Source organism: Hydractinia symbiolongicarpus, chromosome 1 (assembly GCF_029227915.1).
Source record: "Hydractinia symbiolongicarpus strain clone_291-10 chromosome 1, HSymV2.1, whole genome shotgun sequence".
NCBI classification, from domain to species: domain Eukaryota; kingdom Metazoa; phylum Cnidaria; class Hydrozoa; order Anthoathecata; family Hydractiniidae; genus Hydractinia; species Hydractinia symbiolongicarpus.
Genome location: NC_079875.1, coordinates 17,689,588 through 17,706,044, shown reverse-complemented (window position 1 = coordinate 17,706,044; position 16,457 = coordinate 17,689,588). Strand labels below are relative to the sequence as shown.

The 16,457-nt window shown below is 34.0% G+C and overlaps 2 protein-coding genes across 2 annotated transcripts; one reads left to right on the top strand and one right to left on the bottom strand.

Moving 5' to 3' along the window:
* Positions 1–538: 538 nt before the first annotated feature.
* Positions 539–3,366, top strand: LOC130644285 (ras-related protein Rab-1A-like). Its single transcript, XM_057449827.1, has 2 exons — positions 539–896; positions 2,478–3,366. The coding sequence occupies exons 1-2, from the start codon at positions 585–587 to the stop codon at positions 2,913–2,915; spliced, it is 750 nt and encodes a 249-aa protein (XP_057305810.1). The 5' UTR covers positions 539–584; the 3' UTR covers positions 2,916–3,366.
* A 769-nt stretch (positions 3,367–4,135) lies between these two features.
* Positions 4,136–12,671, bottom strand: LOC130644296 (follistatin-like). The gene is made up of 5 exons (XM_057449837.1): positions 11,837–12,671; positions 8,862–9,050; positions 6,639–6,827; positions 5,564–5,782; positions 4,136–5,332 (listed from the first exon to the last, which is right to left on the bottom strand). Exons 1-5 carry the CDS (start codon positions 11,901–11,903, stop codon positions 5,100–5,102), a joined length of 897 nt encoding a protein of 298 aa, XP_057305820.1. The 5' UTR covers positions 11,904–12,671; the 3' UTR covers positions 4,136–5,099.
* Positions 12,672–16,457: the final 3,786 nt, after the last annotated feature.

Sequence of the window (16,457 nt, the reverse complement as noted above, 5' to 3'; positions counted from 1 at the left end):
TCAAATTTTCTGAAAACTAATATTTTATTTCTTATTTAAAAGCTTTCTACCGGCTTATGTATTTTCAAAAAAAAACACTTAAATTAAAAAAATATAAAAATGCACAAAGCTCTTCGCAACAGTGTTACATTTATCAATCTACTGGCGTTCCACGTAAAAACATTCTAAGACTTTTTTTTTGTTTGGGTCACACGGCGGCACACTTCCACCCCCACTCCTACCCCAGGCTAATTTTATTTTTCATTTCGCTTCTTATTTTTCTTCATATTAACTTATCTACGTTTATTCATTATTTATTATTTATTTCAAGTTGTCACCAACCCTTTTTTGCTTCAACACATTTCCACATGTTCTTCGCCATTTTCCTTTTTTACGTTTTGATTTTTTACAATTACTATGGGAAAGATTGCACCATGTGGTCCCAGTTCCAAAATTGGTGCCGAATCCTAGTTTTTATGTCGAATTATGAATTCTATTTTACATTTAGGTCATTTAATATGTCCTTCTTACGATATATGATAAAACAGCCCTTAATACAGCTTCTGTTATTTCAACAGTGTCGGCTACAGTTTAATTTTTTTAATATGTTCAGAACAAAGGTTGTCTTTGTATTTAGAGCTTTCAATATGTCCTATAAAAAGAATTGGTCAGAAAACCACAGTTGGTCTGACAAACAAGAACGTGATTTAATGAAAAAGCACTATATGTTCGCACCAAGTTATCTACATTATGACTACCTCTTCAAGATATTACTGATAGGAGATAGCGGAACGGGGAAGAGCTCGCTTCTTATTCGTTTCTGTGATGATTATTTCTCCAACACATTCATCAGTACGATCGGCGTGGATTTTAAAATAAAAACTTTGGAATTGGATGGCAAGCTGATAAAATTACAAGTTAGTTATTTATTGTTGTTATTTCTTGTGATAGCTTGGAACACAGTGTTTTTATGGCATTGGGTTAACCTTTGTTTTTAAAGACGATTGGCCTCTAGTTCCTACCGTATTTTAGTTCAGTTTTATTAGGAGAAATAAAATATCTAGGTCATAGATTTTTGCTGCACCTGTTACTCCCAATTCCATAATAATCTGTTAAATGACAGATAATTTGGCATTGTCGAGAAGCTTGTCGTTATCCAAGTGAACACTCCTTTTATATCTCGACAAATAGATCATATGGTACAATAATATCATATAATCGGCGCGAATGAAAATGATAAGAATTGTTGCTGCGATAATGTTAGGTAGCTTCATATGAGCTTTATCTGATAATTTTCGATTAGACGACGATTATATCCGACAATATGCACTAATCTCATGAAATCGCGCGTCCGTAAATCTTTAATTTCGTGCAGTGACTTTGATATGTTCTTATGACATTTCCCAGGCATTAATTAAGAATCGTTCTTTTTTCGTGGGAACGAGGTTGTTGGACAACCTTGTAACCTTTATGCTGCTACTCAACCTCGTCCCCAGGGCATCTTGTATCTTTTCTGACCCCGAGATGGCGATACGAACGTCCCGGGGTCAGAAAAGATACAAAATGCCATGGGGACGAGGTTGACTGCTACTCTTTGTTTTTTTTCCATCCAATCTTGTTCAAAATGATACTTAAACTACTTCTGGAACTAAAACGAATAATCTTATCATCACAAAAAATAATTAGAAGGATAACCAATCAAATTGCAGCATTACTGTTCTTCTATTTCATTTTTGAATGTTTTGAAATTATCATCAGATTAGAGATAACTCACAAACCGAAAAGTGTACGCTAAGACTATGTTCACACTTTGCGGATAGAGATCGATGAGTGTGTTTGTCCACAGGAAGCTAACCCTATCCGATATGCGAAACAGTTGGATTCCGTTTCGATGCAAAAAGTGAAATGACTTCGTTCGAATACTGAAATGGCATCGTGTAAACAAACTGGCGACTTTAAAAGAAAATCAAACTCCCAAGTTTTACTATTACCTTTAAGTCAGTCTTGCTAGTTTGCCAGTACACATTTTATTCCGAAATATTTCTCTTCGGAACGACATGTATCCGCAACACATAAACATAGTCTAAACTAAAACAGGAGGGAGGGACAAATCCAAACGTCTAAATATGTTGTACCGTGACAACCTCGTCCCCAGGCACTGTCGTATATAAAAAAAACCTAACAATCCTGGGACGAGGTTGTATCGTGAAACACCGAGAAGGAAAACTATTTTAAAATAAAAATGTTTTTATCGAGCTCCTCCCAGAGGTAAAAAACAACAACAACTGACTGTTTTTATTCACTTCACAACATTTTTCTTGTTTAGTATTTCCAGCTTAATTTTTTTGCTACTTGTAGCTGGCACAAAAACCTTTTGGGATCCAGGTTGATTTCCTTGATATTTGTGTCATAAGGCAGACCTTCATCTACTTAGCAAAGCAGAGAACGGTGCTTTGTTAACTATTTCTTGAAGATGCTTTTTCTACAATATATTATAGGTTTGGGACAGTGCGGGTCAAGAACGATTCCGTACGCTAACTACGTCTTACTACCGAGGAGCTCATGGTATAATAATTGTGTATGATATAAGCGATCGAGCAAGCTTTGTCAATGTCAGCATGTGGCTGTCAGAAATTGACAAATACGCGAGTGACAACGTGCACAAAGTATTGGTGGGGAATAAATCGGATAAAGAGACTGAGAGAGAAGTTGATTTTAATTCAGCAAAAATAATGGCGGACAAGCTGGGGATAGATTTAATCGAGTCAAGCGCCAAAAATAACGACAATGTCGAAGAAATATTCAATGGACTTGTAAAAGAATTAAAAACACAGTTGGGTGACATTGATGAAAAATGCACGAGTCAGCTAAAAGGAGCCACGACACTTTGTGAAGGGATTAATGTCATGGAAGAAAGAATGTCATGTTGTTGGTGATGACGTCATCATGTCATGAAAAGAAAATGTCTAGTATGTTGGAGATGACATCATCGTGTCATGAAAAGAAAATGTCTACCGTTAGTGAAGACGTCATCGTGTCATGAAAGAGCGCTAGTATGTTGGTGATGACGTCATCATGCCACAAAAATAAAATGGCTATTATTGGTGATGACGTTATCGTGTCATAAAAAGCGCTAGCATGTTTGAGCAGGAGAGGCAATGACGTCATAATCGGCGCATGTTTAGATCATAGCATTACAGAGGGTTAAAATTAACATGACCAAGAGAACCTTGCCCTCATCGCCAACAGATGTTGACGCATTTTGAGAAAACCACAAAACATTTCTTGTTATTTAATGATTTAGATTATTCGCGATATTTTCAGTATCACATTTTTGTAATTTTTTACAACTCTAGAGGTATTGTAAATATTTTTTCTTTACGTTAATTTTAACCTCCTCTCTTTAACCTATCTCAACTACATGGAGCTTGATGATATGACAAAATATGTCTTCTACTTGCTCCAGTCATTATTTGATTGTAAACGCGAACAAACATGAACAAAGAAAAAAAAATATTCTGACGAAATATATACATACATAAAAAATGAAAGAGAAAATGTCATGTGCTTATGATGACGTCATAATGTTGTGATATCGAATCTGTTACCGCGGTGATACCAAAGAAATACTGACACGGTGTCTTTAGTGACGTCATGGACGAAAGTATGTCACGCTGTTGAATATTGATGTCGCAATCACAATGCCACAGTGAAGAAATAATCGCGATGTCTCTAGTGATGATACCATACAGGAGAGGCGGGTGACGTCATAATAGGCGCATGTTTTGATCATAGCAATACAGGGGGTTAAAATTAACGTGACCAAGAGAACCTTGACCTCATCGCCAACAGAATACCCACATGCAAAAAAAAAAACATGTCTGAAAATTCGAATAACCAAATGAGAAATTTGAGGTGGAAGGAGGAATAATTTGTGTGATTTATGTCATATCAAGCCAATATTTTTACGTATTTTAAAGACGTTGACTATCCACATTATAGTTGTATCTAAATTTAGAAACATGCTAAAAAGTAAGGAGAAAAGAAGGTTTTAAATATCCCACAGGTTACATATGCAACTTAAAAAAGTACAAATCTGTGTAGAGAAACACGAGGCTGTATCATTACACATAAAGTTAATATAATATGGTTGAAATATAACCATCATAAATTTCATCACCCACAAGAACTTATCTGTTTTAAAAACTTGATTAAGGAGAAATACGAAAATAGCTTTTCAAAAATAACATTTTCTTTTCTTTAGTAGAACCATAAAAAAATTGAGTATTAATATAAAAGATATATAAATATGTACATATACAGTATACTATATGATAAAAAATAACAAATCACACACAGAGAGTACGAACTAGGCGTGTTTTTTTAACAGGAAAATTTTATGAAAAAATGGCTGATTAACGCGAATGTGATTCGTTAACTAAACCGGACATAATGAATTACAAAATGCTATCTACAGAAATTTCGTTAGTAAACAATTAATTATAGGTTTAAAAGGTAAAAATAATAAAATTCTGGCCCTTATCAGCATAAATTTCAAAAGTTCGCAATTGTTAAGCTCTTTCTCGAGGAGAAATTATGCAATTAAAAATTAACGACACTCAGGGCATTCTAATCTTGGCTTATCTGAAAGAGCTCTGGAGATTAGAATATTGATGGAACTATTTAATAGACACATCAACATCTTAACCTTTTCGTGCCTGGTGTCTTCATACCCCTATTGCTTTCCTATGTGATAGGGGGTCGCTGTTAAGTACCTGATATGAACGGTTGTTAAGGATATAATCAAAGGCAAAGTTTGGCTTTTTTTGAAGTTTCGAAAATTTCCAAAGTTATGAGGCATTCAAGGGTTAACCAATATTTTTTTAACTTATAGCTCACTTTACCAGCAATCTCGTTCCCATGGCTCCTTATTGCTTGAACGACAGAAGAAGCTACAAAAAACAAGGTTGATATTACAAGCGCCAAAAATTTCTACATAGCTACACTTTCTTCTTATTCCGTTTCGAAGTTTTTTTCTTCCGGCGGCTATCAGTCAAAAGATTTGACAGAAACAGCTTCTATCTCCAAATGTTTTACTTACATACGTATGACCAAGTATCTCAAGTTTTGCATTTTTTACCACTGAAATCTACATGGATAATCTTTCCCGTCTTACAAGATTCACGTTTGAGGTCACACCAATCATAATAAACTTTTCCATTTGAACCACAAATTTCAAACAGAGCAACGCTAACGTTTTTTTCACAACAATTAATACACTGAGGTTTACCCTTACTATTGGTAACACATTTGTGTCCAACCTTGCAAATAATTCCATCACACCTCTCTTTTGCTAAAAACAAAATATAAGATGTTGTAACAAAATTTCATAAACATGCTCAAACTTCTTCTGAACATTTTGCCGTGTAAGCGCTAAATAAACTCTTACTTGATGTGCTACTTTTGATATAAGGGGCTGCGAGGTCGCTGTCCCTTTATATCAAAAAGAGAAAAAACCCGTGGTCGTACTGAACTTTGACATCATTGAAATAAATAGACTGCAAACGAACTTGCATATACTTACTCGTGCAGGGACCATGATGGGCAACTGCTATAACTTGATGCGAGTCGCATGCAGCTTTAAGTAGGTGACAATGAGATTCGTATGTTTTCCCATCCGCTGCGCATAGTTGCTGTCCTGGTATGCAGGAGGACGGACACGTGCGCGTGATGCAGTATGAGGCGCCACTTTGATCGTAAACACAAGACTTTCCATCTGAACATGTAACGCCCTTACAAAAATCTAAAAATAAAATATCTTTCCCATTGTTTTTAATCAACTTCGTTTCTATAGCCTTTTTCTCTGACCATCATGATCGTACCTTTAGAGCCTCTTAAACTACATCAAAATCTCAACTTAATTCCCAGGCTTCAAAGTGATTGTACAGTTTAGATCAAAATGATAATCAACCAATTTCCTCTAAGACCGACGCAATCAGAATGTCAAAACGCTTGAACTAATTTATATAGTAAAATATCTCTAAGGCGGACACCCTTGGTGCAAAAAAAGGTGTCCGTCTTGGTCTTATAGAGGTGTCCGCTTTTTAGAGGTTGTATCCAAAAATCACTTTTGTCGCAAACACGACTTATTCTATTCCTTACAAATGAAAGAAATAATTTGATGAATGTGAACTTGTATTATTTTTAAGCTCTACTGTTATACAGACAAAAACAAATATCAACTAACAAATACATTGTATTTTATAATCTACTCGAAGAAATCTCGGATTGAAGGTTGCTTCCTTTTTGATATTTAGAGATCCTCCACTTTTTTCGTAACTGATGACAGCATGTCTTGACTTTCCTCGACAGTAATAGGGCTGCGAAAAGTTTTTTTATGCGTTTTATACAGAACTTTTTCAAGGAAAAATGTCATTTAATGCAAAAAAAAGTGACCGTCTGTTTTATAGAGATTTTTTTTGTGAGAGATTGACCTGAAATCAGTCCGTTCCAAGGAACAGTGTCCGTTATATAGAGGTTTCCGATTTAGACCATGACCGCTTTAGAGAGATTCCACTGTATTTTCATTCCCCTGTTTTATTTTAGGTACTTTTTGACATAAGAGAGTTGGGGACGAGGTTGATAAGTTAAAAATATACCTTTACAATTTCCATTGTAGGCGATATCAACGTTGTTGATGTTACTTGCACATAATATTTTACTCATTTCACAACCATCTGCGTACGTCACTCCATCTGTGCCACACACTTTACCTGTCACCTTAGAACATAATCTCGAGTATTTGCAATTATTTCCGCTTTCACTGCATATCGTTTCCTTGCAGGCACCTATGACAAAGAAGTAATTAAAACCTTAGCCATATTTAATAAGAACCACTAACACAAAATTTGAAGTTATTTTATCAGGGAACAATCTGAGGCAGGATGTACTTTTTTAACACTTATTCAGCATTGAACTCTACGGATAATGACGATGACGAATAGTTCTGGGAATGGAGAAAATAGATAATGTTGAAGTGAGCCAACCTCCTTCCCGGGGCTTTTTGTCTTTTTTTGACACTGGGTGGCACCGAAGCGCCGTCCAAACGCAAAAACGTTTTATTATGCCCTGGTAACATGGAGGTTGGAAGTAAGCATATTTGTAAAAACATACATATATGATACTACTAATTAAAGAAAAACACTGTTTCTTAGTGAGACACACTTTATTTTGTTCTTTAATCTATAATTCAAGCTGAATATATATTCTTATTATTTGGCAAAATATCAGCCTCAAAGTTCTTATAAACGAGTTTCTTATAAAAAAGCATGTAGCGATTTTATCTGACTTTTACACTATAAATAGTAACCTAAAACCGTGTTCACACGATCGTTGAAGCACTCCCCCTCAAAGAAGGTTGTCTATTCTAAATATAACTCAAACTTTACACAGACTGTGCAAACAATAACAACTTTTGCACATGTATACTTAAAAGTTGAAAAGAGAGATATTTTTATAAAATGTATGTACATTTTCAGAAAAAAATGACAGTTTTTTTAATCTTCAGGTAAATGTTTTGACAGGGCAGACATTGAGGAATTTTAATGCTGATGTTGAAATTATACAAATTTTTTTTGCCACTGCTTTTCAAATTTTTTTATTCATTGAGTTTTCGATATATTGAATTTGTTGCATTTTACAATTACAATTTTTTGTTCCATTTTTTCCCGCTCTTTTTATTTGCGAAGGAAATTGACATCAAGGCAAACAAAAAAAAAAAAAATTAAACGGTGATTCTGAAACGCTGGTCACATTGTGCTTGTTTATAAATGGCCAAAAAAAATTTTTATTTTTCAAAAATTTATATACAGGATTGCTGTACATCTATTAATTTTTTGAATTGTAGTTCCATGGGTTCGAAAAATGTTCGATTTATAAACCAATTACTCTGCACCATGTACATACTTGTGATAAAACAGAAAAAAAATATCAGCAGTGACATATTTACACCAATCAAATAAACAGGGTTGATGTTCAATGCAAACAAAAAACAATTTTCTACACATAAACACATTCCACTGGATTTAATTTAGTAAACAAATACAACGGTTACTGACTAAGTTGTTTGATAAAAGCATCGAGTCTTGTTAATCCAGGAATTATTAATAATTGCGTAATATCACATTATTTAGCGTGGCGAAATAACAGGAAGTTCGGTGTAGGTATGTTTGGTTTTGTCTTTTTTCTGTATTGCTTTATTTACATAAAGTCGAGTGTTCACTTTTAGTTACCAGCACGTCATGTCATGACCTGGATATAATTGGAATTGTTTGAGCACCGATGTCGCCAGTGGCAAAGAAGACCTTTCACTGGAATATTATGTAACGACACAATTCACTTGTATATAATTTAATAAAACGGAAAATTTACAGAGTTGTGATATATAAACTTTTTGCTTGAATCCAGCAAGGATTGCAGGTCTGGAGATAAGGTCGATCATTGGTTAAAATTTAGCAATTCTTTTCCTCTTCACAAAACAAAACAAAGAAATGAAAAAAAAAAATTTCGTAAATTTTCTTTGCTTTTGTGGAGAACTTTAAATTCTCATGGAGCTTTTTTGATGTAAAAATATCTAGGGTCGAAGTTCAAGAGGTATGCATATTTTCCTGTTTAATATCTATGTATTTTCGTCCCTAGAGCTCTCGGAGAAAGACTTACATAGAGGTCTAATATCGAGAATCACATGCCATGCCATCGAAAAAAATTCTTATGCGATTTTTCTTCCAGCCTCGTTCCCAGGGTTTTTTGCATTTTTAGCATCGGGGAAGCACAAGCGGCTTTGACATAGGCAACAAGCCCTGGGACGAGGATGTTTCTCCTACCTTTTGTTGCGCCTGGACAAGTTACACATGGTGCTTTGATTAAACCGTATCTGTATTTGAAAGCAAGAGCTGCAGATTCATACTCCGTCGTTGCAGTGCCTCCGCTTTTGCAACACGATGGAGAGTTGTCGAAGTACCCAAGAACTCTCCTACAAATGTCTTGTTTCTTTGCAGTCCAACATAAAAAACCTAAAACAGAGAAACTAATAACGTATCGGGAAAAATTTAGAATTAAAGTTATTGAGGGAAAATAATATTAGTCAGGGTGAAAAGAGTCGTAGGGAAATTAGTTGCAGGAGAAGAGACTGTCCTTTTGTAGACTTGCACATAAAAAGGAAGAGCTAGTTACTACTGGCTTTTTTGATGCCTGAAAAAAATTGCCGTGAACGAGGCTGAAACACCATGGTCTGTATATCAAGCCTATAGACAAAGCTAATTACAAATAGGGCTAGTATATTACCATTGCGAAAAAAAAATTTTTTTAGCAAATTTCACCCTAATTCGCGAAAATAAATTTCGCGAAATTTACTAATAGTTCCAGATTTGCGAAGTTTCTTCAAAGAAATATGTCTGTCAGTTTTAACTCGTAAAAATCTCTTAAGATTACTTTTATCGAAGATGTCGGAATTCAGTTTCTCTAAAACGAAAGCTTAGAAACAATCAAATTTCTTGTACCAAACCCCATTTTAAATCAACCAAGACAAACAAACTGATTTCTTACGAAACGTTGTTCATTAAAATCGGCCAATGAGCACAAGGCCAGCGTGTCCACATCTCACCCTCTTAAACAGTGCGGAAATTAATTATGTTTATTTTTGTGAGTAAAACCATTCGCTTAAAACGTCGCAGACAAAAAAAGTTTCTCAATATTAAAGAAGAATAAGCACAAACCAATCAAAGGGCGGAGTATTCTAAGCGCGAAAAATTCGTTAACAGCTCAGCGTGATATTTTTCAACCTTCTTCCGATTTCTCTGTGGTAAAGAAGAAACATGCTGGGTCTCTACGTTGTTGACTGCACGTGCTTTTATGAACACATTTTTGTTGGACGTGCAGCTTTACTCCGAATTTTCTTACGTGAAGTTTGTATCAATTATATGTCAAATCATTTTGCCCATAACCCTATTCGTGCTTAAGAGAGGGAAGTGAGAGGGAGGACTTTTTTAAAGCTCCTCAAATAACCCAGTGGGAATAAAGTTAAGAACAAGAACAAGACGGATTGGAATGGAAGAAAAATTTGATTGGCTATGGTGCTAATTAATATTTTGTTTTTATATTTTGTCTGTTCCTGTCTCCAAAAAAAGTTAAAATGATTTTAACTTTTAGTTTAGATCCAAACGGATGGGAACGAAAATATTTAACAACCAATCAATCAGATTCTAAAAGTTACCACTTTTTTATTCATTCTGCTCATTTCATTATTTCGAGAATATTCACCTTTAAGGTAAATTTTCACTCAAGAGTGGGACTTGGATCGCAAAATTGTGATTTCTGGAATCTGATTGAAAATTGATCTTGTGAACATTTTTTGTTGTTATTATTGTTTAAATATGTGTTATTAAAGAACTTAACAACTTAAGGCTGGTATTTGCAGACCAAACGTAAACAAGTAATCAATTCCTTATTTTGTTAAGTAAACAAACAGTAGACCGCTCTATGTTGGCACACCAATCCCCAGAAAAATAATGAATTTAGTACTTCGCTTGGTAATAAAGATTTAATCAAACTATGTTGGCACACAAAACTCAAACATATGATAAATTCAGTACTTCATTTGGTAAATAAAAGTTAGACCACACCATGTTGGCTTACACAAACAAATAATCAATTCAGTACTTTGTTGGTTACATAAACTTTACCACTCTATGCTGGTCCACCAAACCCTCTCTTTGAAACATGATATAAACAACCACTTCTCAAATGTGAGTCTTTCAAAAGCCTCATAGTACACTTAAGTAGAATTTTCACACAAAAAGACCTGGATACGAAGTTAAAAACTCACAAATCAGATCAACCGTCGATTTAACGGATAGATTAAAAAAACTGTAAACTACTTGCATTTTTGAGGATGGCAGAAATCGTCGACTTGTGCGAGAAATTCTTATTTGGATTTCTCTTATTTGGATTTATTTGGTGAAAACTTTTTATCGTTATCGTAACGACGTTAGTAGTTGACTTCCACGCAAAAAAATGTTGCAGTTACATATAAATTTATGATTCAATTTCTGGGAAATATACTTAACGCCAAAAAATAAACATGGCATCGCCAAATATTTTTCTTGCGTTTCTGACATCAAAGTACGTAAAAACATAATGTCTATTGTTTGATAAAGTATTTAAAGCGCATCTTTCAACCTGTGGTTTCCTAATACACGAAAATTATAGCTGGTAAAATATTACACAGTCTCAATTAGTGGTTTATAAGACAAACTGTCTATCCATCGTGCAGAAGATAGCCAGAAAAAAATGCGTCGATGGGTGCGCCTAATGCGGCGAATAAGCGTATAATGGCTACGAGGTAAATATATCAACTTCTACAAACTTTTCCTAATGTCTGACTTTTAAATAACCATCGAAGATAATGATCATATCTAGTGCTTTTGAACAATGACGAATACTAAACTAGAGTCGCACAATGCTGAGTTCGGATAAAATGTACGGTAAACAGATTTAATTCGACATACGGAAAAGTTGTGTTTCTTTAAAATATAGCCATACCTATCTACTTTAACTGCCATGACATTATTTAATTCCTTGTTTAGTGTGACAAAGAAATTGTCTTCACCCGCCATATTTGTTTCAAAACCGTTCTCAATTTTTTCTGCCATTTTTTTTAAACAACCAGACTCTGAAAATTTACATTTATGACAAATTTTCCAGACAAAAAATCTATATTTACTTGTCTGATGTTCTTATGCATACTCAGACACACAAACTTTAAAAAGAATGAAAAAAAAACAATGCTTAGTTTTCTTACCTTTCTTTGCAGCTACGGTTCCTATATTTTGACTGCATATGACAACAAGAATCAAAAAACATCTCATGTTTGTGGCTGTTTCTTACATACAGCAGGCGAAAATGATCTTTTAAATCTTCAACAAAACCAATAGATAAACAATGAAAAAATAAATAAATAATCTGCTTTAACTAATTCATCTTCATTTGCCTAAAATGTGTGATATCACTTTTAGCACTATTTTCGCTTTCCCATAAACAACAGAAGATTTACGATCACACATTTGTTAAAAATTTGTTGTGCATACCAGACGCGATAATGTAAAAACAGGCGCTCTTTTTATGAAAGTACACAAAAATAAAACAAACTTTGTACCCAGCTCCTTTAAAATACTGTGTTCAAATAAAACCACAGATGAACCAGGAAATAAATACTCTTTGCTAAAGATGTGGTTGACTCCAAAAATAAATAATTAGTTTGCGACCAACATCACTTTGAGAAAATTCTAAAAACGCTTAAAGATCTAACTAAAAACAAATCATACGACAGCAACAACAGCAGCAGTAGCTCCAACAATAAGAGATAAATAACAACAACAAAGAAAAAACAACAAACAACAAAAACAACAACAAGCAAAAAACAACAACAATAACAACAGCAGCAACAACAACAGAACGTCAGTATGAAAAAAACTTCAAAAAACCTTTTAAACAAAATAAAAAAGCAAAAATGTCTTCAAGTATTTTTTTTAAACACAAGTGTCACGTCCCGTGTCATTCATTGTTGATTTATCAGTGGCACAGTGGTGCTTCGTCTTCTCTATTTCATCGACGCAGCTATCACCATCTATAGTGAGATTCCCTAAAATGCTCCCAGTCTGTTTATGTATACATACCTTAGGTGGCAATTGTATTTTCGGGACGGGATAATCAAAAGGTTTCAGTTTCAAGGGAAACCCAATGTACTCAGTGAAAATAAATTATAACAATAAATTGGGCGACTGTTTACATTGTCTAGGTAACACATTCTTATTGCAAATATTTAGCTGTCTGAGTCTGTGTTCACTTGTACACATATTTGGAGGTATTGCACAAGTCAATCTGTGTTAATGGGAGAGTACGACTACTAGCGCACAAATTAAAACTATTTACTTTATCTATCTTCATCGCACGCAACTTTACTTTTATTTTTTAAAAATGTTTGTTGACCATGTTGATAGACACCGTTCTGGAGAGAAATCCCTCTGAGATATTAGTAAGACTAACTAGAGGGCCTAGGCAACTGATCCAATAATTAAGCGAAAACTTTATCGCTTGTTTACATTTTAATGCCGCCATTTTCTTACCCTTTTCATGTCCACACGATGCGATTTTAGCGCGAAATCTTTTTACTATTTATTTCAAAACGGAATCTTTCGTCGGCATAAAAAAGATCAGTAAATAATTTTTGTAAGCATTAACAGTAGTAACCTGAACAAAATTTAGTCATACACAAAGATATTTGTTTAGTCTTCAAAAAGGAAAGCCAGAAAAATGGGTGGCCGGTAAAATATTTTGGTCGGTTCAAAATATTAGTATTTTGATTACTCTTCACCAACTTCTTTTAACTGTAAAGAAGATTCAGTTTCATGTGAATAAACATCCTTTGCGGCATGAGATATGCTTCGAAACGATTTCTGTGTGTACAGGATCAATATGTCGGCAGGAAATTGACAATTTTGTAAACAATGTATGTCGACCTTGTTATGTATTTCGCGGGAAAAATTGAAATAAATCATTTAAATATAAAAAACGATAAAGCATGTTGTTTCAGTCAAAGACTATCTCAAAGAAAGTGTTTATTTAGGAGAAAATTTGATCAAGTAGGTTGTCTGGTAAGTGTAGTAGCTAATACGCCTTCTTCAACCGCATTAGAAGAGATGCTCAGGAAAGTTTAAGATTTTACAGAGGATGTTGGATCATCTTTTAGGCAAACACAAACAAAGAGAGCATAACATTATCATCCGGGCGTTTATACACTTCATAATTACAATACAATCATTAAATCGTAAGGCGTACATTAATCTCTTTACCGCCCGGGCGACTAAACTATTCGGAATCATAAGACATGTGACATAGGAAAAAATGATAGTAGAGTCTCTACACGATGCTCTTTATATTGAGTCTTAAAATTTGTACAAAATTTTTATCCCAACAGAATTGGAACATGCCGCGTTCCCAAAGTAAGGGAGAAGTTGAACTTATAGCCAGGAGATTCGTTATTAACTCTTTTCCGAAAAGTTTTAAGAAAAACATGAAATCGGTAAGAAAAAGTGGAAATGGAAGCGATGGATTGCAAACGATTTTTCTGCGGTTAAAAATTGACAGCGCTTGATGATAGATTCCTTGCCATTATTCTTTGTACACGTAGTCAATACGAAAAAGCTCTATTTCTTCACGTTTTGTGTAAATGACTTCACTCATGCAAATATATTTTGTTGGTAAAAAGCCCAGATTAGAAATCTCCTAGAACAAGACTACATCAAGTCTTAATATTGGCTATTACTCGAAACTACCCCTAAAAATCTCTATAAAACCTTTAAAATGGGGAAAATATATAATAACTCTTGTTAGGATTGTCCTTAGAACTTTGTTTCATCAAGAAAACTCGTTTTACATGTTTTGGACAGGTAATTAATTCGATAACTCGATGTTTTCGGATTTTACCAGAAAATCTGCAAAAAACTGATTTTCGGACAATTTTTGGCAATTTTTTATGGTGCGAATCTATGTATAAACCGGAAAATATGTTACATAAATTTTATTTAGTTTTCAAAAACTTCAAACAGAATCCAAAAGTTCGCTCTAAAACTAAAGTAACTAAATTTTAAGCAGATAGTGGCATTTTGAACAAATGTCAAGCTTTTGATGACGTCATAAAAAATGTGCTAACGTAAGCAAAAATTTACTACATACTATATATTGCTAAGTTTGATTCACAAGCCTATAAAAAGTTTTTGGGTTGGGGGCGATCCTTCCAGTCATAATATGTTCGAAAAACCCCAGACCGAATAGGGTTAAGTTATTTCGTGTTGTAGCATGTTCGAATTTGCATGACAACAAATCGTTGTTAAGAGCATCAAAACCTGACTTGTGTATAATATCTAAAACAAACAACTGCTCATGTTTGCCACTTACTGATGAACTTTATGAACACTTTGGTCTAATATATATCCATAAATGCAATTAATGGTAATTTTGACCGGCTAAGTTTGTACATAAACACTTTTTTTGATATATTATTTAACTAGTACATACCAAGTTTAAAATATATCTAAAAATAGGCTTAAAATGCAACTAATGTTAATTGCGGCCGTTTGTAAACAATTATTCCGATAAATAGATGAGTATTTTTTTGTTTAACTTGTAATTATTTAGCAAGATTATTTTTTAGGCGGCGTCTATAGACAGATATACGTAAAAACCTTCTACATTCTTGAATTTAAAAAAGATCTATAAATTTTCAGAAGCTACCGGGTACTACTTACAATTCGCTTCGTTCGTCCTAAAAAATAGGCTACAGAACCTGAGAACGAAGTTGAGTTCTTTGATTTTAGTCTCAATTTCTCTGCATAATAAAGACACTGTAGTGTACTTTCATTTCCCTGTCTAGTTTATTTGTGGTCGTTTTTGGAAGCTAAATGGGAAAAAAGTTAATGATCTTTATTTTCACGGCTATGTTTTTCGCGCTTCTCAAAGTTTTGTTTGCCAAATTATGAAATTATATACCCAGGAAAAATTAGTTAAAATATCGCTCCTGAAAATTTATACCCGCGAACAAAAATTAATAAGTACAAATAATTCGTGAAATTTTACTTTCGTGAAAATCATAAAAGGACTATGAAAAAAGTAACCGTGTAAATACTTCGTTGATAAAAAAGTTGTTCCCTGAAGTATATTTCATAACATTTTATCGTCATTCGCGAAAATGAATACCTGCAAAAATTTTCCACAAACATTTTTCTGCCACAATTATTATCGACGAAATATTTTCAACTAACAGAATTGTCTACGCTCCAAAACTGTTAACTTAGAGCAGGTTTTGCTATAGATCTTTCTGAAGATATTTTCTAAACAAAAAAACTTTTGATTCAACATCTCAACTTTTTCTTTCCCCTAAACTTCTAAATCAACATAGCGCTATAACAAACCATCATTGTAAAAAAAAACCCTATTAAAATATGGCAATAATGACATGAAAACTTACGCGAAATAGACACCACCAGTGCTATTCTTCTCTGCAGGGACTCTTGGCAAAATAAATTTAATAAAAAGGCACATTGCCCTGGGAACGTGGTTGCACAGTACCACAATTAAAATTCTTCCATTCCGAAAAAAGAAATAGTCCTGGTAACAAGGTTGTGTTATATATGAAATATAACGTCTAGACATTTGTTAGCGTGTCGGATGGGGACATGGACACCTTGACTACAAGCATCTAGTGTCAATAATAATGTCATCTATGACTCCCAACATGCAAAAGTGGAAAGAAGGATGGAATTTCGATGGCAAACCACAAGCAATTAAGAAACTTCCGTTTGTGTCTAAGTAACACGCATTCCAAGCCTATTAAGTCGATATTCAAAACGGATACCGCATTTTCG

Excerpts from the sequence above, each read along its gene's own strand:
- LOC130644285 (XM_057449827.1), top strand. The coding sequence starts at position 585 with ATGTTCAGAACAAAGGTTGTCTTTGTATTTAGAGCTTTCAATATGTCC. Across the intron at positions 897-2,477 it reads GCAAGCTGATAAAATTACAA|GTTTGGGACAGTGCGGGTCA; the intron begins GTTAGTTATTTA and ends AATATATTATAG.
- LOC130644296 (XM_057449837.1), bottom strand. The coding sequence starts at position 11,903 with ATGAGATGTTTTTTGATTCTTGTTGTCATATGCAGTCAAAATATAGGA. Across the intron at positions 9,051-11,836 it reads AACCGTAGCTGCAAAGAAAG|GTTTTTTATGTTGGACTGCA; the intron begins GTAAGAAAACTA and ends TCTCTGTTTTAG. Across the intron at positions 5,783-6,638 it reads CTACAATGGAAATTGTAAAG|ATTTTTGTAAGGGCGTTACA; the intron begins GTATATTTTTAA and ends TTTTATTTTTAG.